General features: G+C 36.4%; 2 protein-coding genes across 7 annotated transcripts in view; one reads left to right on the forward strand and one right to left on the reverse strand.

Annotated features, from left to right (window-relative positions):
- The window catches only part of LOC135694717 (SWI/SNF-related matrix-associated actin-dependent regulator of chromatin subfamily A member 4), a 52,695-nt gene that overhangs the window by 8,171 nt on the left and 17,040 nt on the right, over positions 1 to 27,484 (reverse strand). Inside the window, exons 15-32 of one of the 2 annotated variants that reach the window (XM_065213559.2) lie at positions 13,935 to 14,063; positions 10,523 to 10,636; positions 9,797 to 9,847; positions 8,835 to 8,897; positions 8,512 to 8,619; positions 7,635 to 7,721; positions 6,888 to 6,934; positions 6,423 to 6,500; positions 5,644 to 5,708; positions 4,714 to 4,901; positions 3,729 to 3,863; positions 3,289 to 3,384; positions 3,101 to 3,178; positions 2,870 to 2,905; positions 2,277 to 2,357; positions 1,653 to 1,763; positions 776 to 883; positions 373 to 397 (exon numbers count right to left, since the gene is read on the reverse strand). In XM_065213559.2, the coding sequence (XP_065069631.2) occupies positions 373 to 397; positions 776 to 883; positions 1,653 to 1,763; positions 2,277 to 2,357; positions 2,870 to 2,905; positions 3,101 to 3,178; positions 3,289 to 3,384; positions 3,729 to 3,863; positions 4,714 to 4,901; positions 5,644 to 5,708; positions 6,423 to 6,500; positions 6,888 to 6,934; positions 7,635 to 7,721; positions 8,512 to 8,619; positions 8,835 to 8,897; positions 9,797 to 9,847; positions 10,523 to 10,636; positions 13,935 to 14,063 (1,600 nt within the window). Of the gene's footprint in view, positions 1 to 372; positions 398 to 769; positions 884 to 1,652; positions 1,764 to 2,276; positions 2,358 to 2,869; positions 2,906 to 3,100; positions 3,179 to 3,288; positions 3,385 to 3,728; positions 3,864 to 4,713; positions 4,902 to 5,643; positions 5,709 to 6,422; positions 6,501 to 6,887; positions 6,935 to 7,634; positions 7,722 to 8,511; positions 8,620 to 8,834; positions 8,898 to 9,796; positions 9,848 to 10,522; positions 10,637 to 13,934; positions 14,064 to 27,484 lie in introns of both variants that reach the window. The other variant, XM_065213558.2, reaches the window with a different exon arrangement.
- LOC135694719 (uncharacterized) lies at positions 17,967 to 26,408 on the forward strand. Of its 5 annotated transcripts, none has more exons than XM_065213563.2 (2): positions 17,967 to 23,532; positions 23,647 to 26,408. In XM_065213563.2, the coding sequence occupies exon 2, from the start codon at positions 23,697 to 23,699 to the stop codon at positions 25,140 to 25,142; it is 1,446 nt and encodes a 481-aa protein (XP_065069635.2). In that variant the 5' UTR covers positions 17,967 to 23,532; positions 23,647 to 23,696; the 3' UTR covers positions 25,143 to 26,408. The 5 variants fall into 5 exon arrangements, with proteins under 5 accessions (XP_065069635.2, XP_065069638.2, XP_065069636.2 ...); XM_065213566.2 differs by having other exon boundaries at positions 17,967 to 21,635; XM_065213564.2 differs by having other exon boundaries at positions 17,968 to 23,518.

Genomic DNA, 27,484 nt, shown 5'->3' on the forward strand with positions numbered 1-27,484 from the left:
CCTTTTTGGGTTGTCATACCAGTGTGCGGGTGGATGTCTCTTAAGAGTGACAGGAAAACACCAAAGAAAACAAGAAAACCACTGTTCGAGAAATAAACTCAATCTGCCACTTAATAGTTAACAGTTCCATCAGTAAAAAATAGACTCTGTGATTCATTCATGGCTGAGAAAACATTGGGATTCTTATGGATAATCTAATATGAAGCAGTAGCATTTTCTATTGATTAAAATTGTACAAAATTATTGTTAACATGGTTTCATCACTGCAAGACAGAAAGTTGATCAAAATGCTAACAAAAACAAGAGTATATCTGATATGCTTAGGTTGGCAAAAAAATTCTGCAATCAAAACTAAAACCATAAGAAAATTACCTGCTGGTGGTCTTCCTCTCTTTCGCTGAAAAAAGAAGACATTTTAATGATGGAAGGTGAGAGTTGCATGATTTTATTTTGAAAAAACTTTGAACAAATACCTAATAGTAGTCTGTTGCCCGAAACAAGACCATCTTTGACACAAGCAAGCCTTGATGTGGTAAATGAGTTGTTGCTCTTGAATTTCTGTTATATTTTAGCAAATTTTTCTTGGCCAATATTTGTGTTTTGTATGCCTTTGACAGAGGCAAAGTCCCAACTTGATATATTTTCAACAATGAATTCAAACGTTAAAACAATAGGTTCTATTGACATATATAGCTGAATGCAATATTATAAGATATTATTAAAATTTGATATGACTTGATTCCATATGATTAATATAATTGAATCTAACCTTAACCTTAACCTCTGGGGTTCCTTCCACCTCATCTTCCTTCTTGCGCTTTTTGCCCCTGGTTTTTGTCTTCTGCTTCTCTTCATAATCGGAGAAAGAACCCTCTTCTATGGCCTAGCGATAAGAAGAAAGAAAAATTCACTTGGAATTCATATCATTCTTCATGCTAGTTGAATAAATTTTGCAAATCTTATTTCATAAGCAATATCACCATTTTGCCTTAAAAATTATTAAATTCTATATTTGAAAGCACTGTCTGAATTGAACACTGAGTTGCAGTGGGGGAATATCAACAAGTAATAATGTACTTGGGGATGTTAATATGGTGCTTAAAAAGCTCATATCAAAGTAGGATGATAACACAAGATGAGAGACAAGAAATCAGATCCTTAAACCCAATCTCCATTGAGAAAAAATCATCGAAATGCGAAAAAATTCGCGCAAAATACGTCATAAACATGCACAGTGAACTTTTGATGGGATTTCTCGCAAAGAATTTCCCTGAGAAAAAAAGTTAACATGAGTTTAATTTTTTTTTGCTTTTTGCTTGCAAAATCCTTTAGCAGCCAATCATATTCCAAATCCCATTGTCATGCTTCCAAATTTTACATTCCAATGTCCTGAGGTCAACAAGAGCATTCAAAGAAATTTTTTTTTGCTTGAAGTACTTCGCAGCGAAATTTCAAAAGACTTTTTCTCACTGGAGATTGGGCTTTACATTAATAGTGGAAAATTGATGACAGAGACCGATTCTTTCTTCGTGGATTGTGGTCGAGATAAAGCACGTGGTCGACAACTTAATTAAAAAATCAGAAGGGAGGATTGATCACCGAAAACTATGAGGGTCGTTATAAAAAAGTTACTAGCCATAAATTGCGCTTACTTTGAGGAACTGCTTGTCAGTAAGATTATCGCTATAATCAACATCTTTGCGTTCTCTCTTTCCTAGACGGAACATCTTGTCCTTCTCTTCTTCCCAAGTCAATTGATCAATCTGAGGATGAAATATTACATTGAACTAGGTTAGGACACGAAGTTGATTTAAGGATGTTTTAGAAGAAATGAATAGGGCGTGGTCTGATAAAATTTGTTATTTTCCAGCGGACTTAGATCTGGGTCTCAAACTTTACATGGCCAGTCTGCCTTGACAGGGTGTAAAGAAAACTGCTTTATGTTTTCCAAGCATCGATAATTTGATGATGAACCTAAAAATCTTTGTGCTGCGATGAGAAATAGAAGCACAGCTGCGAATGTTGCCATGGCAATATATTAACTCAGTATTCAATTTAAGTTTAATCCTGCGAAAAGATCCTTATGTTTTTTAGGCAGGAACTTTTTTCTCTTCCTGCAGCCTAAGATCCTGTTTTCCCAAGATCAAATTAACCTACTCATGCCTAGAACCATGCCCTGAATTAAAGCTTGAATCATTGAAGATCTCATAATAGCATTATAGCTGGCCAAACCTATGAGCTATTAGTAAAAGAGCTAATCAGATATATGTATTGACCTCATCCTCATTCTTCAACAGCCATTTAGGCAAGTCTACATCTTGAATCAACCGCGACTTCCTTCGTAACGAACCCTGTTCCTGAAAACAAAAATCATTTATTCATAAAATTGTTTCGTTACACAAAGTAAACTTGAACAGTTATTAATACGGAAAACGAACCGTTAGATGCTTACAAAAAAAGAAATATCTTCATTTCCCTACTTGAGTACTCAGAAAAAACGATTTCTTTCAATATCATTTAAGTCTACTTTAAAAGTTCTATTTTACAAATTTTATTTTACAAAGCAAATAAAAATCAAGAAAACATTATTTGTTAAGCAAAACCAGAAGACGATGCAAGGTTCGTTCCTTTTACATTATTCCCTTACAAAAATTGAAAGAAATACACTTTGTTAAAGTTACATCAGAAGTCAGCAAAATGGCATAGCAAAATTTTGTAGCATCAACACTGTTTAAGAGCATCAGCACTCAGCAGTAAAGTTGTTGAGAACAGATTATTTCTTGGCTCGAAAACTAAGGGCTTTAATCAACAGCCATAAATGGTTGAGGCAACGCTGGAGGAAATGCCTATGGTAAACAGAGATACTTACTCTTGGCTCATTTCTTTTCCTTTCCAAATCCATTCTCTAAAAAACAATTGCAAGCTTAGAACATATGACATTTGAGAACTAAACGTTTCCAAAAATCTTTCACTGGTCATCTGAACTCATTATTTTACGTTAAAAGAAAATATACGTATACCTAACGTATATTAAATAATATCTTATTAAGAATTTTAACAAAAGGTCACTCTGTTTTTGAAATTGTTTTAAATCACAGACCTGATATATTTCGAATTCTTCTTCACTTCTGGCTATCATCTGATTTACAGTTTCGTCATCCGGGACTTCGCTCTCCTCCTGAAATAAAAGTAATGACAGTTAGCTGGTCAACCGAAAAATGATGGAAAGCAGATCTCAAAACTGAAGAAAAAAACGGATACCCAAGGAAACAGAAAACGATCACCTACCTCATCCTCTACAGAGTCGCTCTCTAGCAAAGCATAAAGGAAGGCTCTTCTTTCACTGCTTGTCGAGTTCTGATTGAACATACCAGCTTGAATGACCTGTAATGTTATAAATGAAAATATTCTCAACACTACTCATAGAATGAAGATCTACTAGCAAACAAAAGATGGTTGATTGTTCGTTATCAATAATTATAAATGTGGATGCATCCTTTTTGTATCCAAGAAAAACAAACAGAGATCCACATTCGCAGAAAATTTCTCTTTGAATCTTGTCCATTGCTTATAACATGTGATAACAGATTTTAAGGTATCAGTTTTCTATATCTAAATCACTGAAAATGATCTCTGGAGGGACTGTGCAACCAAAGCCTGAAAAATCCTTAAAAATGCTTCAGTAGCAATCGTCTTTAAAAGACCAACTTTAACGGCAATTGTCATACCTTTGAATCGACATTCAGCTTGAATCTAGCAGCTGCCAAAATCTTTTCCTCAACAGAATTCACAGTCATGAGACGCAGCACTCTGACTTCGTTTTGCTGACCAATACGATGGGCTCGATCTTGGGCTTGCAGATCCTACAAGATTAGATGAAGAACCATTTATAGGCCTTGTGAGGAGCAAAAAGCAGGCGCTTGACAAACTAAGTACCATCAACTTTCTAGGTGCTGAATTGAGCATCATCAAATATAATCAATAACCAGATTTGGTTTTTCGCATTTAAATATCAGACATCATAAACAAGCAAAGGGCTCGATTAATCAAGCTCCTAGATCTTTTCAGCGGTGCGGTCACGCCTCTCCTTGCAAGGCCTGCATTCAGGGTACGTGCAATACTTTAATGGGACAAAGACTGGACAGGTTTCTCATTCTAAATCACTGAAAAACCAAAATGTAGAAAGAATGAGCACTGATAGAGCAAGTCAAATCAATCATACTTTAAACAGAAACTTGACTAACCAGTCTAACTAGCACACTCAGATCTTACAGCAATGAAAAACATAAATAAAAGCCAATAATTAGGAATTGTTGTTGCAAAATAAAACCTGGTGGTTTTGAGTTTGACACCTCAGAGGTTTGAGAATAGAACGGTGTACACATGTCCAAGAAGAAAAGGCAGTACTTTAACACTGATCAAACTGGAAGCAAATTGGCGGGGAAGAGGCAGTGGGCAAAGAAACTTTGAGGAAAATAAAAGCAAGGAAACTTAGCAGTAGTAAATGTACATATATTCACAATATGAGAGGGCAGCGGATTGGCATCCCCCAGTTTCTAAATCTCCCTCCAGAAAAGGAGGGGGGCAAATGGACTGCAATTATAAGAGATATGCTTCATTGTGCCTACAAAAACTCACTAGGACTAATGCACCTCAATTGCCTACAAACACAAAACGTCCAAAAAACGTCTATCTAGGTAGATAGTATTTTACCTGATGGGGATTCCAATCACTGTCAAAGATAATGACAGTGTCAGCAGCTTGCAAATTCAAACCCAGACCTCCAGCACGTGTACTCAGCAGGAAAAGAAAATAAGGGGAGTCCTGTGCATTAAACAAGGCAAGGAGGTCCCCTCTGTCCTCGGCTTTAGTTGTTCCATCAAGACGGAGGTACATGAATCCTGAAATGATAGACTCAGTTGAGTATGGCAAGAAAAAAACCGATTTGATCAATTCAAAGAGTGACTTTTTGACTTGCCAAACAAGTTTGTTGTTTTTTATTTTTTACCATTGAAAAAAATCTTTTATGCAAGTCTGTATTACGAGAAATAAAATCTGTCTTTCTCATTCAGTTTTCTCATTGCAACAATACACTGCCAATTTTTGCAATCTATTTGTAACCGATCAAAATTTACAGAAACTGTTACATTATGGCCGCAAAAGCGTTTGTTCTACGTTTGTAAATTGAAACAAAAACGAGTAAAAATAAGAATGATATGTTTCGCATTGACGAAGAAAATATCTAGTTTTTCATCCCTTATCAGAGGGATTTAGAATAATAAGCAGTAAAGGACCATGTGTTATATTGATTGTTAAGTGCTCTGATAGCCATGTTTCTTTAGATTTCGAAAACCGTATTGGCTGTAAAACATATCTATCTATTGAATCTGTATAGGTTACATTCCAGTTTACTCTTACATTCAACTACAAAGCCGACGGGCAGATACGTCGCCTAAACCTGCTGACAACCAGGAAAGAAGTGTGGGATTCTAACATGGCAATACCAAGGAAACACTCCTTCAAAACACGTCCATTAGACAAGACAAGATATTCGGTTACATGGCTCAATGCTTTGGTTTACACCTCTTTCATTGTACAAATAACAAACTGCTGTTTAGACAATGGAAAATGCAATATAAATACCCCTCCAGTTTAAATAGTCCTCCATGATCGTCATCAATGACGTCATTTGGCAAAAAACCAAGCATCTGAAAGAGAGAATAGTGTAATGAAAAAGTGTTAGATGCTTGCGGCACTTTGAAGGAGGAGTTCATCAGGTTTGTCGGTATCAAACGAATGTCAACACTATTGGATTTGTTTTTGCAATTAAAAAGACTACAATGTTGAACACCCACTCCTCTTTTCAGTAAGAATTGTAACACGATTGTCTACAATGGCTGCCAAAAACGATGAATTTGACTTTTCAAGAAAAGTCGTAAACAGAAAATATAACCCGAGGTAAAACGATTCGGAAGTATGATAAGTGTTACGTCACCTTGTCATGCATAAGAAAAGGAACAGCAAGGGAACAAAGATTCTTTTTGGGTAGCTGTTTTTAAATGTGAGACGGGAAACTGTACAAAGGCATTGAGTCATTGTTCAGCATTGAGTTATTGTCTTGGAGATAAGAACAGTCTTAGATACAAGTACAGTCGTGGAGAGAGAGAGAGAGAGAGAGAGAGAGAGAGAGAGAGAGAGAGAGAGAGAGAGAGAGAGAGAGAGAGAGAGAGAGAGAGAGAGAGAGAGAGAGAGAGAGAGAGAGAGAGAGAGAGAGAGAGAGAGAGAGAGAGAGAGAGAGAGAGAGAGAGAGAGAGAGAGAGAGAGAGAGAGAGAGAGAGAGAGAGAGAGAGAAAGAGAGAGAGAGAAAGAGAGAGAGAGAGAGAAAAGTGTGTGTGTGTGCAGAAAAAAGAAAACCCAATTACCTATGACCATGTCTCTTAAATTTTGGCAAAATTCTATCCAGCAACTCAAATTTACCAGATACACGGTACAGCTCAGGTCTGGAAAAAACAAAAAACGATGCTATAAGTCGAATGATTAAATGAAAATAACGAAAGGTAAAATCAATCTATACTCAAAGCAAAGTTAAAGCTTTGAAAGAGAAATTGCGAAGCAATCAGTACTGACAATTTTCAACACATTGCCAGGACAAACGGATTTCGGACAAGGGGAAAAACGGATTTCGTAAAAATCTACAAAACCGAAAGTACTTTAACTCTATGAAAAGAAAGATAAAGACCCGAAACTTTCAGAATTAACACGAAACCGTAACTGGCTTTCTGCCCCATTTTTTCAATTTCTTTTTAATACAAGACATGCGGACCATTGGTCCGTTGGGCCTGGAATGGCATACAATAACATACATGGCACACAATCACAAAACTCACCCTGTCACTACTCCAGTTGTGTATCCTAAATGCTCTGCAACGGCCTCCTAAAATTAAAATCTATGTTAAATATTTAGCAAAAACGACATATGAACTAGAAAATATGTGTAAGTACCAGTCTGGACCATGTATTCAGACAAATATTTTTTAAAAACTTAGGCACTGATTGCAGGCCATGCAAATCAATGGAGAGACTCTTTTCTGTTAAAAAGTTGCAACACTTAGAAATACTTTTTCATCATAGATATTTTTCAAAGAGACATTAAAATTTGTTTAAACAAACCATTTAGAGATCAGGACACCAAACAATTGGAAATAGCATGAGATACACTCACACAAAAATAGAAGGAGTCAATTATACATTTTATCTATGGTATCTGTTTCTTCCTGAAGAAATTTTAAAACGGTTATGAAAAACAAATTGAGCCAAGATTTTAAAATATAAGGAAAGTTCTAGAGGCCGTCGGGTAAATACTAGGGATTATATATGGCTCGAAATCGAGGGCTCAATCACTCTAGAAACAACGTAGAAAATTTCTAACAAAACAAATGGGTTTATAGGGATTTGCAGATACAACAATAGGGGTTTCTATTAAAGGCGTACGAGATTTCAATAGAGTGATTTGCCCCTCGCTCGATATTGTAAGAAAGTAACAACTTTTGCAAATATTATTTTAGATTTTACATTAAGGGTATGATTTGATAATCCCTCAAAACATTTTAACCGATGAAACTGAAAAGGGTCACCTCGATGTGCTGGAACATAAAAGGGTGGTTGCAGATCTTCCGCAACTGCATGATGGTGTTCATCATTGTCTTTGTACCAACACGACCCTAAGGAAATTCATTTATAAACACAGTACAGTTAATGTCGTGGTTTAACTGAATAACAATACCTTAGCATTTGGGTCCTTTCAGAAAAAATTGTATAAAATTCAAATCAAAAGTTAGGAAAGTTATTTAGGAAAAACAGAGTATTGGAAAGTGTAAGATTTGGCCTTAAAAATGAGAAAGTTTACGGAAATTGAAGCTAATTAATTTGATGTTGAGATGTAGCATAACTATGATTTAGAGATTGAATTATATGAGGAGCTTGAATTATATATAGGATGAAAAAGAATTTAAGGACCAACTTTATTGAAAATGCCTCAGTTTCTTTCCTAACTTGAGAGGGTTTTCGATGTTTGGTCGATTTATCTATCAGTCAACAAGGGAAGAAGCCACAGAGCCTATGGACGTTTAAAGATATACACCAGCCGACATTAAGGTACCGTAAATCCTCGAATTAGCCCCCTTATGCCTTATTTATTCTTTATATTTTTGGATGGGGGCTTGTATAACGACGGGGGAGTGAATCAGGGTAGTAAAAACAACCAGGTTATATCAATCAAGCTGTCTGATGATTCATTGAGAAAACTGTCAGAATGCTCATGGAGAAATAAAAACTGTACAAATGAGCAAAACGTGCAACTAAAAACACAACATTTAAAATACACTTTAATTTTCAGATACAAAAATATTCAAAAAGTATCGATCTATCAAGCATTAATTTTTTTCGCGTGAATCAGACAAATATTGCATCCTTAATGAATGCTGAATTTGGCACATAGACGTTATAAGGTACCTTCTTGTCTTTCTCTGATCCATCTGTCAAAACAACTCCTTTCCGGTACATGTGAGAATATAAGATCTTTTGCAATGCTGACATGTCACATTTCAGCACATACTCAACCTAAAAATAGGCAAAAAAACTAATCCAAGCAAATGATTGTTTAAAAGTACGAAACCTGAGAAATGGAACCTCGAAAAAACAAAACAATATCTAATTTCTATACAAAAGTTAAATCTGACTTTCTAATTGTCCATAAACAAACATAATTTCTTCTCATTCGACAAATCGAATTTTCAAAAAGTAATAGGTCCTTTAATACATAGGGAGTTTCTAACCTTGTCTGGAAGTTGAGATTCTACCTCCTTCTTCAGTCTCCTTAACAGAAAAGGTCTCAACACCTGCAAAATGCGAAAGAGAAATTATGAAAAAATCAATTAATACTCCGAGAACCCTCTCTTAAACCAATCTACATGTTAAATACAGTGCAAATTTCAATTTTCATAAATTTCGTTGACAAATTATCAACTAAAAAGTTACAAAAACTTTTATACAACTATTTTTAAATAACTGGCAAATCAAAATGTGACATAAATTTGGAAAGTATATCAACTGTAACTTTTGATAGTTTCTCCACAAGGCTCATTACCTCAACTCTCAAGTAACAAGGTATTTTCGCGCCATTCATTTTTTGGGCATTTTTTACACAATTTTCTGACATTTCTATATAAAAAGGGAGTGTGGGATTGCAGACAAATTTCTTCACATAATTTGTAAAACAGCTTGCAGGGTAGAGCAGTTAGGTTGGTTAAGCTATATCCGATTAGGTACTACAGGCAGTGTTTTGACCGAGCGAGTCTTGAAAAAAATAGAATTATCAGCAGATTTGGCGAGAAAAGCTCTCACAAAAAAAGGAATTTAATATTATGCGGGTACCTTTACTGGCGTAATTACAAAAAAATCCATTTTAACTTAATCAATAGCTGAATCCTGGAAAAGCTCCTGGAATGGCTATTGTGGGCAGCCTAAGTTGTTTGATTTGCGTGTTTTTATTTTTAGTTAATGACTCGGCAGCTGTCTTAACATAAAAAAGCAGCCAAAACGAGACTAGGCTTACAATTATTATGGTTCAGCTGTCCAGATGGAGTGGTAGGGTGTCAATGAGTTGAACCAGCCAATTGTAGAGCGCTGTTCAAACCAGTTTGGGTGTGTCAAATAAGCAGGGGATAGATATGCGACTCTCATCATAAATAACATCTGCACAACAGAAACAAAAAACCTTTTGGCAACAGCTACTAACCTTGTGAAGACGTCGAATGATGAGCAGGGTCTCTTCTTCGTTCAACTCAACCTACAAAATATTACACTGACTTTATCAGACTGCTATATAGCTTTCCCATTATGAAGTCGAATTGTTCGATTGACGTAATATTTAACCAATGAGTGCAGAAACTAAGCATTCAAAATGCTAGTGACAATGCAATAAGTGACAAACGTTGGCTAGGTGTTTGAGTAGGCCTAGTCCATGATTTAGAACAACACAAGAAACGTTAAAGGGATTCGGTAAACAAAGATACAAGAATAATACGGACAGAACTGTATCAAGTATTCAATGTAGGTCATTTGAAGGGTGGTAATAAGGAACGAGAAAAAGCCTCTTGAACTTACATTATATTCAGCTAAAAAAGTAAAACTTTACATCCAGCTAATTAATTCATTCAACATTCCTCTGAATGATCACATAAGAAAAGGTTCTTGATTTGCTAACAAATATAATTGCTGTTAAGAAGCTGTTACCGTTAAGTTAATGCGGCATTTACTTTTCATATGGTGTTTAAACTTCATCAAGGTAAAAAGATAGGACGTCTACCAATGTACACATCCAATATGAAGGATTTGATATCATGGTGAGCTTAATTACGACCGTACGAAAAATATTTAACAGCAAAAATCGTGTAAATTGCGCACTATGACAGGTGTTTTGCAATTTTGTCAGATAAGTTTAGATAAAAGTTTAAATAAATACCCTTTCTCCAGTGGAAGCAAACGGTGCATTGAACCACTGCTCAAACGTGGTAACACATTTGAAAATATTTGGCAGCAAGAAGTTTAGCAATGCCCAAAGTTCTGGTAGCCGGTTCTGAAAAGGAAAGGCAAACGAACTTTAAAAAAAATCGATAAAAATTAACTCAGTTTTGCTTCATAGAAAGATATGACAAATGACTTGCCACTGATATTTTTTTGCACGTCAACTAAGAAACTGTTTAAGTGTGAAATGATTTGGACTCTTGAGTGTCGTATTGAGTGTAGTTTTTCTGTTTTGATTAAGTTCATACTACGCTTCTTGGTGTTAAAACAGCCCTGCACAGTCTACGGACACATAAGCAAGCCGCTGCCAGGAACATTTAGTAGGCACAGCTATCTAGCAGACAAGAGTGACAGAGAACGAATTGAAAATCTTGATGAATTTTGGTAGGAGCATCTTGCTCTAGATATTTAATAAAAAATAATTTATGAAGCCCTCTATAAAAGTAAAGTCTGCATCTCCATCTCATTTAATAATCCCAGCCGAAAACTTTAATGACTAAATTGTTCTAAGCTTAGCTTTCTGCTCGTTCGGAAACGGAAGGAAATTGTTGTTAAAGAATTTCACATCTAAACGACAATACAGTAATCGGCATTGCATTATTCCAATGCATTTTCCGTTTCCAGGAAAGTGTGACTGTGAGGTAAAAAGGATTTTTTTCTAAAAAGATTCTGGGAACTACGAGAAAGTGATCGGTTAGCTCATTCAGGGGGGTTTTCAATAACTAATTCCCGTTGAAATCTGAGCATTGGTCAAATGAATTGTAACAGTATTTTTGCTAATTCTACTTAATGCAATGGGATGGAAAGTTCTGAAACATTATATCAAGCTTAAACAGGGTATTATTTGCAAATCTGAAAATTTGGCAACGTTGCTTTTGTGAGTCGAGCAATCAATTCAATTTTATAAACAGTCGTCGTACTCGAAGAACTTTTCAATTTTCCATTTAGCGACTGGAATACATGGATTTCAAGGTTGTTTTTAATGTGGGAAGAATTGAGAGCCATGAAGTAGCACGAATTGGTCGGTGGAAATTAGTGCATGGGAAAATGGCAACATTTTGTCACAACACAGCTGTTGAGGCCATCACTTACAAATCGCTTTAAATGATGAAAAGCTTAAATACAGCTGTGATAGGTTGTTTATTAGAATGTCTTATTTACATGAAAATGTCAATGAGCCTATGCTAAGTGCATCAAACGACCCGCATTTGCGTCATTGCTCTCTTCAAGATGCTTTTCTTTAACAAACAAATCCTGTTTGCACTGATCCACCTTTAACATTTCAACATTTAGGTAATCTGCTGTATGAAAATTGAACAACAAAATGCGATTGACAGGTCTTTTGCAAAGGCTCAACAATAGGAGTATAATTTACAATAATCGTAATGACAATCAAGAAGAGCTTAAGATTTGCATATTCCCCAAAATTGAAAAAAGAAAAGTGAAAAAGTGAGCAAAGGGCAAGGAGAGTTTTTTCAAGCAGCATTAAGACTGCATTAATGTTGAGATGGTAAACACTGCTGCAAAACACTACTGCAGAACTGTTGATACTAGATTTTTGAAAAATGGTGGAAAACATCTTAGAGGATTAAAAGCCTTTTTTCTGCCAAATACATTTCTGCAACATTGCACAGGGCCATGCCCCCCCCCCCCCCCCCTCACATTTTTGCAGAGCTAAAGACAATTTTTAGGCAAAAGTGGAAATAAATGTAGTATGATTCTGCAAGTAACTTTGCCTAGTATTCTCTTAAATGTGTCCTTAGCTTTACCTTGGCTATGTCTTTACCATAGAAGACATACATAAAATTGAATATGGGAATCGAAGAAATCGGTCATTGTCTAAGTTTTACAACGAGTAACAGCTTGGCTTAGCAAATAGAAAAACCTAGTCCAAAATAACTTGATGCCAGCACAAATTGACGAAGTTTCATTTTTTCCATTGCCTGAACTTGGCACACAAGGTCTATTTGTTAACGAAAACTTTCTCAGAAACATTACAAAAAGAGAGAAATCAGCTGTTGAAGGAAAAGAAACAGCTGGAAAGAACTTTTTTGAGAATATGAGAAATAAAGAACGGGCAGATTTGTTCTTAAAAAGTATCATCAAGAAAACTTCAGAGTTTGATCGTTTGGATAGTCCATTCGTACTAAAGAAAGAGAAAATATCGACGAAATTATGAATTTTATTTAAACTCATTTTGACAAAGACCAGTTTGAAGTTTTTTTCAAATTTTTGTTAAAGCACTTCATTTCCGAAAAAATTAAGATCAGATGTTACAAAGTTATATCTTAACTGTACAAAATTGCTTAACTTTTCATTTTTAGTTGATAGTTCTTCTGTTGATATTTCTTCAAGTTAATGCTTTTTACTAATCCGTGTTTCATTTATTTTTATCCCCCATCTTATTTCGAGTACTTTTAAAATCTAATAAAAGGTTTCATTACGAGCTATATGATAGTGGTTATTCTAAAACTTTGCAAAACTTTTCTATTTCAAGTCAACATCACAATAGACGCGACTATGCGACACCTTAAGTCAAAATTCATTTTAGGTACAGTTTCTGGCTATCCCTAAGACACCATAATCCTAAAATTTTTCTTCCCGCAAGCCATGGTGGCGGCCTTTCCTAAGCCCTTTCAAGACTTTGATATTTTGACCCCTCCATTTTCAAATACGTTTCGCCGGCCCTGTTGCACCGTCTCAAAATTAGTTAAACTGTAAATTGATTGCATAAACCTATTATCAATTAACATAACAATTTTAGGTCACATAATTGAACAGGGATAAAACCAGGCGCTTCTACATCATTGGATAAAACAAACTACCATTGCATCAAGGAATAACTCGCAACGATAACACGCTACCCAGTGATGGCTTGCACCAAGGGAATTCGAGGGAATTCGTGGAAAACTTTTCAGAAAGGTTCAATTCCGTGGCCTAAAACGTTCAAATTGATAGTTCTTTTTAGGTTGCTATTCTCTCACAACTATGAGCATCTCTTTGGCATTACAATTTTTGAATCCATTGAGAAATTATTTCGAGATGGTCCATAACCTTTTTCTGAAGGTTTTTGTCATTATATCAAACCTTTTTCCTACCCTTTATACCGAGGGGCAAACCACTCTACAAAAATTTCGTACACCTTTTGTGAAAATCCTATTGTTTCAGCTGAAAATCCCGAGAAATCCTTTTGTTTTTGGGGAAATCTCGTACGCTATTTGCAAGAGTGAATTGCCCCTGGCTTTATACGGCCTCTCGGGGCCCTTTAACAACACCTCTGGAGTCCTTTCTTGATAGATCTTGTATGCAAAAAAGTGAAATAGAATTCCCTAGTAGGAACACATACGTACCTGAAGGGGTGTTCCCGTTAGCAGCAATCTATGTGGTGCATAGTAATGGGTGTTGAGCACTTGAGTTAGCTTACAGTGATGGTTTTTCATCCTGTGGCCCTCGTCCACAATCATGTACTTCCAGCGAACCTGCACAAAAGAAAATAGTTGCCTTTGTTATACTCATACTGCTGTGTTATGTGCGTCAGATACATTAAAAAAGTGCAGCAATCAGCTGAAACTCTAGTCGTTTACAGAAATCTAACGTAGAAATGAACTGCCCGAAAGATAAAATGATACATATAGTAAAATATAATAATATTGAAGATAGAAATGATGAACAAATAATGATCATTCATAACTGACAGACCCTATTTCATTTTTGGTTTAATTAAGATTCCTTGGCCAAATTAAATGTGCGATGGACTTTATGGGCGTTATTTCATGGAAGATGTATGAAGTGAAAACAAATGGAATAATTGTATCATATAGACTTAGAGGAACAAATCCACCAAAACTGGAGATAAGTCCACCGATAACATGAAAGCGCTTATTTTGCAAAGAGAACACAAATCACATTCACAGTATTCACAGTTAAATCAATAAAAAAAGATAAAGATAAGACGAAAATTTAACAAATAGAAATAATGAATGACACGTGGCGATCAATATGCGCTTTTCAATTATAATTGCTAAACAGAGATATAAAATTACCACGGACAAGACGAGCAAACGTTCTCACACTTCAAGCAGGCTGAGTCAATGGATGGCAAGCAGGGTCATCATAGAGTTCGACAGAATCTTTTTACAAATAGTTCACCCAACGAAGTTTTAGGTTTAGTTTTGTACCGTAATATACATACAGTTTAGACTTGCTTTCCTTCTTAATAGCATTTAAACTTATATACGAACAAGATAACTTTGCCGAGGTTGAATGTTCGTATTGTTTGGGTAGTTTGAGGCTCTCGAGTTCGTATACAACGACATACAATATATTGCTTATAAGATCATTAAATAACAGTTCTCCATGATATTTTCAGTAGCACAGGAGATAAGCTGCTAGAATCTGATCTGCTAACATGAGAGCAAATCTTTAACAACGTTATTGGCAAATCAAGCCTCAATGCTTTTAAAATGTGTGCTGTTATAAAAAGAGTGGTTTCTAGGCTTCAGCATACCACAACTCTTTGAATTAGTATGTGCCTTAAAATCAAAATTTCTCGAGATCAAATCAAAACTTCATTGAGTACAGGTGCTGATAACTGAACAAAACAGCTCAGTGTGGTTATTCCAAAGATTAAAGATGAATCTTTATGAACAAGAATATTTGCATTTTCAGCAACGATAGATGGCACAAAACTCTGAAAGCTCAGTTAAGCATTTGTTTTGATTGCAATCTTTCAAGCCTCATACGTCATTAGCCTTCAGTTCTTACAACCTGGTTTTCATTTGCAAGACTACGGGCACATGTTCAACAAATGATTATTGCAAGACGACAAAGGTGACAACATATTAATTATTAACGAAAATTTTTTCTGCAAAAACACAGTGCCATATTTGTTTATTTGTTGTGAACAGGTCTCTCGCACCTTTTAATTGAATCAAATCAAAAAGCACTGTTCTTGTTTTGAGGTACGAGTAATTAGTTGGATGGAGGCTGAAAGGTCGACTGGACCATGCCATTGGTCGAAGATCTTTTTATTTTTGCTTTTTAAATTTGCTTTTTAAATTCCAGTATAGAAATCCGGGTGTGTCTTTGGTAAAAGCAGTTTAGAATCAAAGGTGAAAATTCAAGATAGGTCCAAAATATGAGCCTTAGCGACAAAGACTTTTTCTCCATACCTTTTTCCGAAAAAGGGTTTTGAAACGTGAAAAAATATTCTTTACGCTTTTCTAAAGTTTTGAACTTTGCTGTGACGTCATCAACATTGTGACAGCACTTAATCTTAAGGAAATCTTAAAGATCTTTATAGTAATTCGCTTAAAAACGAGGTCTTATTCAAAACAAAGCACCCTAGAATGAAAAACCTGAAGTGCAGATATGTAAACATGACAATGGGAAAAAAGGCTTCGTCTTTCTGACAGAGTCTTTACAGAACAGTGGAGTCCAACTGAGTGTATTCCACATCAGTATTTTTGATAGAACAAGGAACTCCACCGCAGCTGGTAAAGCTTTGTAAGGGGTCTGATGTTATGATGGCAGTTATAATAAAAGTCATTAACTACAAAGCGTGCTGATTGTTCAGTTGCAAAGATCTGGAGCCAAATGCCTGTTGGAATGTGGTTTAAGCACAGTAGATTCCAAAAACAAGCCCACTTCACTTTGAGGAACGGAACAGTTGCTTCAGTCCAGGGTGTTATTTCTGCTTTCAGCAAGGTCAATGTATCCTGGCCATGGCAACGACAGTGATCGACTACTTAACATTAAGCAGTTTCCCTTTTAATGAATATTATATTAAACCAAACTCCCTGTAACAAACACTCTCAGTCAGGGTTGCAAGTTTATATAAGAAGAAGGGGTTGCATTACATGACAATGAATGTGTGAAAAGGAACGTTTTAATGAAGACAATTTATTCTATGTCCTGACTTTTTATACATTTTTATCTTCCAGTAAAAGCTCGTTTGACTTAAGTATAGCGACTAATCGATTTTTCTCAGCGCAGTTTTTATGCTTCTATTGCACAGTGGGCAGTTTAATACAGTTTAATCAGTTTAATACAGTTTAATACAGTTTAATACAGTTTAATACAGTTTAATACAATGAAGTACAGTTTAGCACAGCATAGCACAGCATAGTACAGCATAGTACAGCATAATACAGCATAGTACAGCATAGTACAGCATAGTACAGCATAGTACAGCAAAGTACAGTACAGTACAGTACAGTACAGTACAGTACAGTACAGTACAGTACAGTACAGTACAGTACAGTACAGTACAGTACAGTACAGTACAGTACAGTACAGTACAGTACAGTACAGTACAGTACAGTTTAGTACAGTACAGTTTAGTACAGTACAGTTTAGTGCAGTGCAGTTTAGTGCAGTGCAGTGCAGTACAGTACAGTACAGTACAGTACAGTAAAGAATGAAAATAAGGTCTGATTTTCCCTTGGCATTCGCCGTGGTTAAAAAGCATGATTTTTAGGAAGCAAACCTCGCTAACGTACCTAGTTTTTAATGCTTAAGTATTAGCTGCCACCATATATATCTATATTTATATTTATCTAATATAATAAATATACCAGTAATGATCAATTTGCTCTTGAGAGGTCACCAATTTGAGAACTAACCAATTCCTAAGATCCACCAGCCGTAGTCACCCTATACAAACAATTGAGGACAACCATTCCTTGAGATAAACTGAAATAATCTCTTTAAGAACAAAACTTTTTAATAATTCTGGAGCTTGAAATTTGTGAACTATAAACCTGGGACTTGAAATTTGTGAAATATGAAACATTATCGACAGTTTGACATTATATTTATCTGAGTTTCTTAAAATAACAAGACCAAGACAATCATGACTTTCACGGAAAATTTTTTCGAACACTCTTTAAACTGATAATGTTTCATTTCCTAAAATGTTTTCTTGTTTAAAAAAATATATTAGCAATGAATTGGCCTTTCATTTTCTATCCTTAGAAAATTTACACGTTTTATATTGCTTAAAATATTTCATTAGTAAAACCTTAGGCACAGAATTACACATTTTTAGAAGACTGAGTTTGTGGAAAAATCTAGGTTTTTTTTAGAAATTAAGGCACAAGATACTGCGAGAGCATGGTAAAACATCTCTAGCAAACGACTCTGGCAAGCGACCATAGTACAGCCTTATCAATTGCCAGTTTCTCCGGCTACTAGTATGAATAATTCAAAGCTAGAAATTATAAAGAAATAATCAAAACCACAGGGCCCACGCCACCGGGGGGGGGGCAATGGAAGGCCATGGCCCCCACTTTTTTGGTAAACAATAATTTTTCAAAAGATGCCTTGTTTGAAGCACTAAATTAAAGTTAGACTTTTGGAACTTGCCCCTTTACCTTGAAATTCGTGTCGGGCCCCTGAACCAGCGTAAAATAAAGCCCAGAGCTATGCTTCAATATGACGGGGTTTAATCTTTCACCCGTCTTCAATGTTGGGATTTTGTGTTTGACGGGGGTTCCATCGTTCAGCCGTCTTGAGCTACGGGATTCTTATTGACCTTCTGACCGAAATCATAATGAGCTGTCTGTCTGACGTCACAGAAGATCTTAAAAACATACACAGAACTTTAGAAATGCAAAACACTTGCAGTGGGCTTGGTCGGCTGGTTGCTATTATATGGGCGCTGCTCAGTGTAGTTTTTAGGAAGCCAATCAATATACTTTTAAGATAGTCTACATGCTCTTAAGAGGCCGAAAAAGACGTGCTTAGATCTGTGTTTGCTACAACGATATAAGGTAAGTTTTGCTTAAGTTGTGTGAAATGCTTTGTTTTGGTTTACGACAACCACGTGTAGTTCGAATACGGCTGATACCATGTGATGGAGGGTGCCACAAGCAAGCAAACAGGGCAGCGACCTCGGTATTGTTTGTGTTTAAATACAAATAACACCAAAATTAATTGCTTAATATCTAATCTGCCGTGTGCTTGGGAGATTTTTTGAAAACTTAATTAAGACCAGCCTACATTAAATGTGAGCATGCTTAACTGGGCTATGAGAGCGAGCTAAGACTGGGACGGCGCACGAACTTCAATGCAGTACAAATGCAACATATTGTAACACCCAGCACAATTTTAAAAAACTACCAATTCAATATCACTATTTAATTTAATCCCAGCAAACATTAACATGGACAAGAGGCGTATACGAACGAATCTGCTAATCCATGGCAGGTTTATATTTTTGTTTACGCATAGTGAAAAACACTCTTCTAGCTTGATGCGAATAACAGCTTTAGGCCGAACTCTGATGGCGTAACAGTAAAGATAGATCTTTTTATACCATTTTAAACTTCGAATGGGATATCTGTTTTTGAATAGTACCTGGAGAGTTCACCGGTTAATAAGGTGCAAGACTTCTTATCTGTATCGATCTTTGAACTACCTGAAGATGAGGAATCCTACTCATTCCAGTTTCTTCAAATCTGTTTTATAATCAAACAATTTCATGTCATTAGCGAGCTAGGTGTTACATCTTTTACTTGTGTGAAAAAGATGATCAAACGAAATATCGTTCCATACAATATACGCTCAAACATAAGGGAGAGGTTGGTTGCATAAGCAAACTAACTTAGCAAACATTTTTTGATAGCAACCACCTGCAACCAAACGGTATAAATTAAGTGTTGCATTCTATAATTCTGTGATGTATCGGACTTACTCTTACGAATTGAAAAACTTTTCCGCGATTTTATCTTCCATGTTCCAACCTAAGTTGAAAATCACTGGTCATGCAATTTTATTGTGATCTCAAAGTGGTCATTTCATTAAAAGCAACAAATGTAGAGACTAGAGAGTAAACTTATGCAAAATCTAAAAGCATATTTCCGAGTAAATCAGAATTTGTTGAATAACTATAACAATTTGGGTGTTGGAATATCAGAGTATTGTAGGCCTAGTAGTTAGACAAAAGCTATTCAGTGTGGGCACTACGAGGATTAGACCATTGCGTGTACATCCTGTATTCCTGTCAGACATCGTGAATCCACCTATGCTGCCCATACGTGACAACCAGACACTAGAAGGGCGGCTATGTTGTCTTGTACTAAACCCTCAAGGGGTTTGTACCTAAACACGCAATATTGGTTTGTATATTTTACAAAGCAAATGAGAATAAAGCGTCGTTCAAGTCTCGTCGTAACATATCTTATCCCCATACAAAGCCATTTCACACTACACACTTTTATACAAGGAACCATTTTTTAAGGAACCTACATGTAGAAGTAGAAGGCTGAAAATGTTGAAGGGCTTGTACTACTTAAAGCAAAATCTCTAACAAACTTATCAATTTTGAATACTTTTATCACTGCAAACAATCAAGAATTAAGACACCAGTTGCATTCATTGGCAGTCAAAACTAATTGTGTGGGTCAACCACATAAATCCGGGCCCTATATGAAGATGCCAATGAATACTACATTACATCAGACGATAGCAATGGAATAGACATTGTACTACTTTTTATCTGGCATTGTAGCTACTTTAACATATATTGAACTTCTATTTTGCTTTCTTTGTGTTTCAGGCCTATGATCCTTCCACTCATGACATAAAGTTGTCTAAGACATGAAATTCAGTTATCTATGATTTTACAGCTAAAGGCAGTGTTTACGTACAGTGCCAGTCGAGGGGCAAATCACTCTAGGAAAATCTCGTACACCTTTCGTGAAAATCCTATTGTTTTACCTGAAAATCCCCCAAAATCATTTTGTTTTAGGCAAAATCTCGTACGCTATTTGCAAGAGTGATTCGCCCCTCGGTGCCAACGATACACCAAGCCGGGGGAAAACGAGGCTACTTGATCACATGGTTTAGTCACCAAAACAACCAACAGAAATTTAAACGAATATAGAAATAGCAGAATTATTAAATGTTCAAAAACAGTTTTTCATGGTTCAAAAATACAATGGGCTTCACGTTGGAGCTGCTGATGATTCTGTTATGCATATGAGAATAATTTATTGGGAGAAAGTGGCGCCCTTGCTAAGCGTACATCAAAGGCACCTTTTCTTCTAAAAATCGTTTCCAAACATAAAAAGAAGGCTTCTGATTTTTCTTGTTGTAGCTTAATGATCTTAACAGGGTTCTGACAGTGTTTTTTAGCCTTGACGGAACAGTAAGGTAGAAAAATTGTGCTGTATTAGATTAAAGCTAATTAAGATCAATCTTATGACATTCTTAAAAAATTAAGCACTTTCAGCAGTTCCTGCTACCAAAGTAAAACAGATGTGATGCGAAAGTTGACGGCTATCGCTGGATATTTCACGTCTAAGACAAATGGCAAATTGACACCTAGACATGATAAATAAAGAAGATTTTTTGCGTCAATTCTCATTTAGGCCACAAAGCTGAGATTTCCGGGGAAAACTAAGCACTTGGAACGTAGCAGAGAGCATTCGTTTCGTTTTTACAAAGCAAAACAAATTCGATAAATATTCAGAGTAGATCGCCGGTATTTGGGGAACTATAAAACTTTAAAACAACAGATAGTAGTGTAAATTCGATACAAGTCTAATGATAGAATGCACAGTTTCCCACCAACATAAAAAACCCGAAATTCAAGCAAGCTCTGGTCGAGGCTCTTCAAAGGAAGAAATTTTCGATTCTCTGTTGCTTCTCTGTTCTATTCTGCCAAAATCAACAGGCAACCTGCTTTGCCACCTTGCCAAAACCTGAACAAAGGTGCAACACTTCTACGTTCTCTTCACACACAAATTTCCCACCGTTAATGGCGAACTGTCGTTTTCCTAATCCCGCAACAACAAACTGGTAAAGTCTCCGGTGTGAAGTGAACATAACATGACCAAAACCAAGGCCATAGTACTGATAGCAGTGTGAACCATAGGCACAGCACTGCGTATGCAAATGGTTTTCTATCAGGCAGTATCAACTCTTGGATCTGCTTTATCGATACAAAGAGCAAGGCGAAGTATGTCTAGGATCAGTTAACGTGGAACTGCTGCAACTTCACATGTCAAAGCCATGCCCACGCTGTCAATTAAATTTCAAGATAACCGGTAAAAGATACCACTTTTGATGTCATGGTAGTCAATAGCTATTTGTTTTCAGGGAAAATTGATTAATAAGTAATAGGGCAGAGGACCTTTCCTACATTACAGAAATCCACGCTTATAATTATAATCGATCAATTTTGTCGTCATAACCAGTCGCCAATTATTGTGATTAATGATCCACAACATGTCTATATGCTATAAACCTTTTTTCACGGTACCGTGCTTGGACACACCGTCCTTCATTAGCTGAGCGTCTACGGAGAGGTGTTCTGGTCATGGTCGATCGTTTAAAGCAGGTACGCTACCAAAAATGAATAATTCGTATTTGTTGTATTTTGGTTTTCTATCTATGATCGGGTTTGAGAAAGGTTTGATGAGACCTTTTTGTATCTTTCTGTTTTACATCATTGCAATATTAGCAGCTTTGACCAAACTTTAAGTAAAAAACGATCGCATGTTTGCCATCTGGAAAGAGTGATCTTTTCGATGAGAACGATATGCCTGCGATTCGTATTGCCGCCGGTATGTTGAAGTTGCGTCAGACAATCTTGGGAGCTAATTTATCTTTTACACAATTCTATTATTGATAAAGCAAGTTTCCGTAAACACGGATCCATTTTCATCTAACAAACACTTATACAAAGTCTCAGAAAAGCAACAGGTCCAACAGCCATATATAACTCGTTTTTCTTCTATTCATTTTTTACTTAACTGTATTCTAATAATGTTATGATATAGAGCTCATGTGGCAAATACTCTTGATAGATCGTCCTCAATTTGCAGAAAACTCTTACAGATGACGTCTTACTCGTACCAATGATACAATTATTTCTTTTTTGTTTAAATTGTTCAATGTTATTCAGGCAGAATGTACAATATTTAAACAAAATATTTGTGCAATTGTTTACGGGGGATAATCAGTGGTATAGTGCTTCTGCTTTTGTATTATCTACTTCAAGAGACTTATGCCTGAATTGGATACTTGCAGTACTACGCTTGCTTTATATAAAACCGTTTTGGTGTTACCACAATGCGAGCCAAGTCAAACATTTTGCATTTGAGCTCAACATCAAACCTCTAGGTTTATGGAGGTATGATTCGCTGATACAAACCATTTGAAATGTCTCGTTTTGGGGCCACATTCTAAAGCAGGGCAACACAGCCAATCAGAGTCCAGAAAAGTCTTCAACATTTCTCTGGACTATATCTTCAATCTTTCGCGGCCCCTCCCCCCCAAAAAACAGATCGGGGTTTGGGACCAGTAGATAAAATTTATTGTAAAGGGCTTTAAAACTCGGGGCGTCGTTTGACCGGGGCCTGACCCGGTGTCTGACGTATAAGCAAAAATTAAATTTTCAAAAAGACAAAACGAATAAGTTTAGTCTCTTTCACTATCGTTGAATCTTATAAGCAATCATGCATACATCTTTAATGTGAATTTGCCCTGTTTATCGAAAATCATTACGTATGATTTCATACTATCAATTTTTGCGGGGACACTTAAATAGCGGGGGGAGGGCATCGGGGAGCCTGAATGATTTCTTCTAAGCTTCGGCTAAAAGCGTTCTTTGTCTGCGTTGCCCTTCGTGGTGTCTAGCGTCTGCTATTGAGCTCTAGACAGAAGCAATTCTATGACGATGTTATTGTAAAAAACCTCAAGAGACCCTAATCTAAGATAAAAGTTCATTTTGTCAAAGGTCAAAAGACACGCATATGAGCAACTTTCTGACAAAGGAAACAGCACGCTCGCTTAACTATCGGCTATTATTTTGCAAATGACAAAGCAGCACCACGACCGGCATTAAAAGATAGCTAAAAGGCCAGCTGAAAGATTCCTTTGCTAAAACGCCAGCTGAAAGATTCCTCTGTATGGCTCTTGCATTATGGTAAATGGAATTAGGTAGCTTTGATGATATTTTCTATAAACATTGTCTGCCAACCCAAGCCTGGGTTACAAGCCTTAAATTCAAAAATCATTTACAATTTTTTTTTAAAAATTTTCGTTTTCTTTTAGGCCCGTAGGAAGAACAGTCTACTCAGAGAAACAGAACTTCGAGGCTAGTCATGTATCCTCAACAAAGACGATCACCCTCACAATTTGAAGTTGTCGAGAGAACAAGCGATTCTGATGTGGTTTGCAGTTCACATAGTCATTCATCGAAGGCAAGCAGTGTGCTTACAAGGGTGAAGTCCGAAGAGGAAGACAAGGAGTTGGATTCGGTGGAAAACTTCGAGATTGAGTTTGATCCAGGAGACGAAGTCTTCAACGAAGACCCGGATAAGGGCATTATGGAATCGCTGATGGAACACATTGAAGAAAACGCAAAAAACACCTCCATTGCAATAAACAACGAAGTTGATATGCTGATCTTGGCATTGAATGAACGCAGGAAAGAGTTGCTAGTCGAGGTTGCTGCTGAAAGGGAAAGGAAGATCAACCGCTTGCGAAACAAGAGAAGGAACTATGCAAGATCGTTCTGCAAGGATGTTTCAAAGGAGAATTCAGCAGACGATTATCGATACAGATCAAACGATGACTCCATACTGGACACACAACGCGATGCTCGGACAGTCGAAAACTTACGGCCACTACAGTGTGGCGACCTAAGGCTGATATGCGAGTCAAGTGTTTACGAAACAGTGCGGGCATTTGGGAAAATTGAGGGAAGTTTAGCATCTGGCGTGCATTCTGAGGCTATGGGCCTTGGTTTGTCCTATTCCTTCATAGGGGAAGAAGCCTCATTTAACGTTGTAACACGTGATAATACAATGAAAAAGACATTCTCAGGGCACGACAACGTTAAGGTGGTTGTACACGGACCAGCCGGGCAGGTTATAACCGCTCTCATCAACACAAAAAATAGCGGGTTACACACAGTCAAGTATATACCAATGGTACTAGGTTACCATAAGATTCGCGTCTTTGTGAACAAGCTGGAGCTGATCGAAAGTCCTTTCACTTGCGAGGCATTTTCAAAGGAAAGTCTTTCGTTTGAGCAAGGTGTGCTGCGATTACCTGGTTTGGATAACCATGACGGCTGGGTGCTGAACAAAGAAGAAACCTCGGCGCTTTTGGAAAGCAACGACCAGGCAGGAGCGCTTATTTTTGGAACGCAATGCTTTTCTGGCGGTAAACACGGCTGGAAGATAAAGTTCACGTCAGCGTGCACGAGTGTAAATATCTCAATCGGAGTGTCACCGAAGACTAGAATACTCGATATTGACATCAAACACACGTGCATGTTTAGCCTCGACTCTGTGAACGTCGGCTATTCGCCAAGAAGCAAGTCAAAACCGAGGAGAAAACTGTCCACGTTTCACAGGGAATCGAGGACGTTCTTTGTGTTGTTGGACATGGAACAAGAGATGCTGACTATAATTTGCATGGAAACCGAGGAGAGAAAATACATCAATATTCCAATGGTGATAAGAAATTTGTATCCATGTGTCTATATGGTGCATGATTGTACTAAAAATGTTTGTCCTAGACCGTTAATTGCATTTTCATAAATCTAAGTTCTTTGCAAATAGGAAAAGATTTTCAATTGGAGACATGGACTGATCTATACTTAAAATATTAGTAGATACTGACTTTAGCGATTTGTAGAGGTTTTGTTGCCAGAAGGCATCTGCAAACAGACGAATCAACAATGGACGAATCAAAGCAACAAGTTTAAAGTTTTGATGTATAGAGCACATTTCTGTTAAAAAAATTGAACTGTTTGTGTACTTTATAAAGTATATAGGCATTACTAATTAGCATTGGATTATCAATGATTAATTTGGATCTTTAAGAAGAGACTCTATTGTAGAATTATTTGCCTTTGTAAATACGTACGTATCAATGAGAAACATATCTTTAGACTGGTTAACCTTAAAATTCGTGGGTCAAACAGGTTAAGATGTTTCAAACCTAGGGTTAATACCTAGGTAGTCAATCAACTTTGGCCGAATACACCCACGCTAAACGATACTTGCATCGATACCATCAGGCCTCATGAATACAAATAATATGTAATGATGAAGGTAACAAAGCAGATTTACTGCCAAATGATGCCATTCGTCGCTCAAGTTTTTCGTGCAATCTGAAACATTGATGCAAACAACACAAACGGATGCCTTAAACAAACGTCTTAGCAACAAAATTTGAGGTATCATTAAGCAATGACATCTGAGATAAGCTTATCAGTTCGTGTATTGTAATTGTGTTCCGTTGTGTATATAAAGTAGTTCTCGGATGACGTAAATAAAAAGAATTGAATTGAGAATACTGCCTTTGTGTCGTGTCTATCGTCGCCTATGAAAAACCTCGCGATCCTGAGTGACTCTACAGGTCTGGAAAAACTAATGCTAGATTTTTCTAAACAATCTGAGGATTTTGAGAATTAAAGCAGATCTACATGCTTTTAAATTAAAAAAGAGCGATTAATACTGCACAGCAATGGGACTAGGGGTGAAAGACGACAACCTTTGTTCGAAATTGCGATTGCAAAGATACAAACATTTTTTATTATAAGAATATCTCATATAAGAATATTGAGGCCCAAAATCATTGAAATTTAAGAAAAATTTAAGAATGATGCAAGGCTCAAGATTCACCAAGAATTAAATCTTTTGTTTACTTGAGTTTTTTTGAAAAGCAAAACAATGTGAGTTTCAGGCTATATTTTTTGAATAGACGTATCTGGCCTTGCAGTCATTAAGACTATAATGCAACCCGGTTATACTTTATGTCGCTTAAGAATGACGTAAGAACAATCGTAGGCTCAAAATAAATAAATTGAGAAACGAATTAGGCATTCTTATAAAAAAGTGTGTATTGCAGAGGTATAATTTTCATTACTGAATTACCTCGAGAAAGAGAATAAATCAAAATATAAATAGATGAAATTTAAATTGCGAGATTAAATTATAGTCTTTTTTAATTTATTTCAGAAGCACAAAATAAGACAATCCCTTAAGACTTTTTTCGAACAACCATGGATACAAAACCCGTGTTTTCTGATAAAAATTATCGAAAGTAATTCTGTTGTATGCAAAATGTAAAGCTAGAATGATGTTTGTATTGCAAAAAACTGCTGTGCAAACGCAGTCATATTTTTCTATTTAAGGATAACTAAATGAGAATGTGTATTAAAGATGCATGGGAAGATTTCACTTTGAAATGAAACTCGTTTTCCAAGGATTACACTACTTCCCAAGGATCGTGCGGCGAATAATCAAAACATCAGAGTCGTGTGGTCAAACAGATGGAGGAACTGTTGATAAATGTTGTTTACTTTTAACAAACGTTGCATTAATTTAAATCAACTCATGTACAATTATGCATTTCTCGTAGAGGGCTCGGAATGGTCTAACTGAGGCCTTTAAAGAGGAATGCGATGCGCTGACCTAACTGTAAAGGCAGACTTTCGTCGAAATTGCGAAGAAGTTGGCCCTTTCCCCAACTTATGAGAAGTGAATCACTGTATTCTATGCTTATAGCAAGACACATTGTGTTGGAAAAATTCTTTTTGGTTGGGAATACAAAAATGGGCCAATCCAAAGAAAAGGTTACGGCGATGCCCAGGTGAAAAAAGCGGAAACGTCCAAACCATTCCTGTAGCAGAAATTTAAGTCAACAAAGCTGTTTTTATTATAAAAAAATTCTAAAGAGAGGGCTTGAAGTACATAACTAGCAAAGGTTAATTAAACCAATTTAGCTAATTTGACATATACGATTAAGTTCAAGCTAGCTAATCACCTATTAAGAACAAGGATCATTTTGTATTGCGGGCTAGCTTACAATGATCAGGAACTTAAAGAACCCGATTAATTTTGCAACACAACACAAAGTATGCCTCAGAATTCCT

This window comes from Rhopilema esculentum, chromosome 8 (genome assembly GCF_057945365.1).
Source record: "Rhopilema esculentum isolate cy_ngs chromosome 8, ASM5794536v1, whole genome shotgun sequence".
Taxonomy (NCBI): Eukaryota; Metazoa; Cnidaria; class Scyphozoa; order Rhizostomeae; family Rhizostomatidae; genus Rhopilema; species Rhopilema esculentum.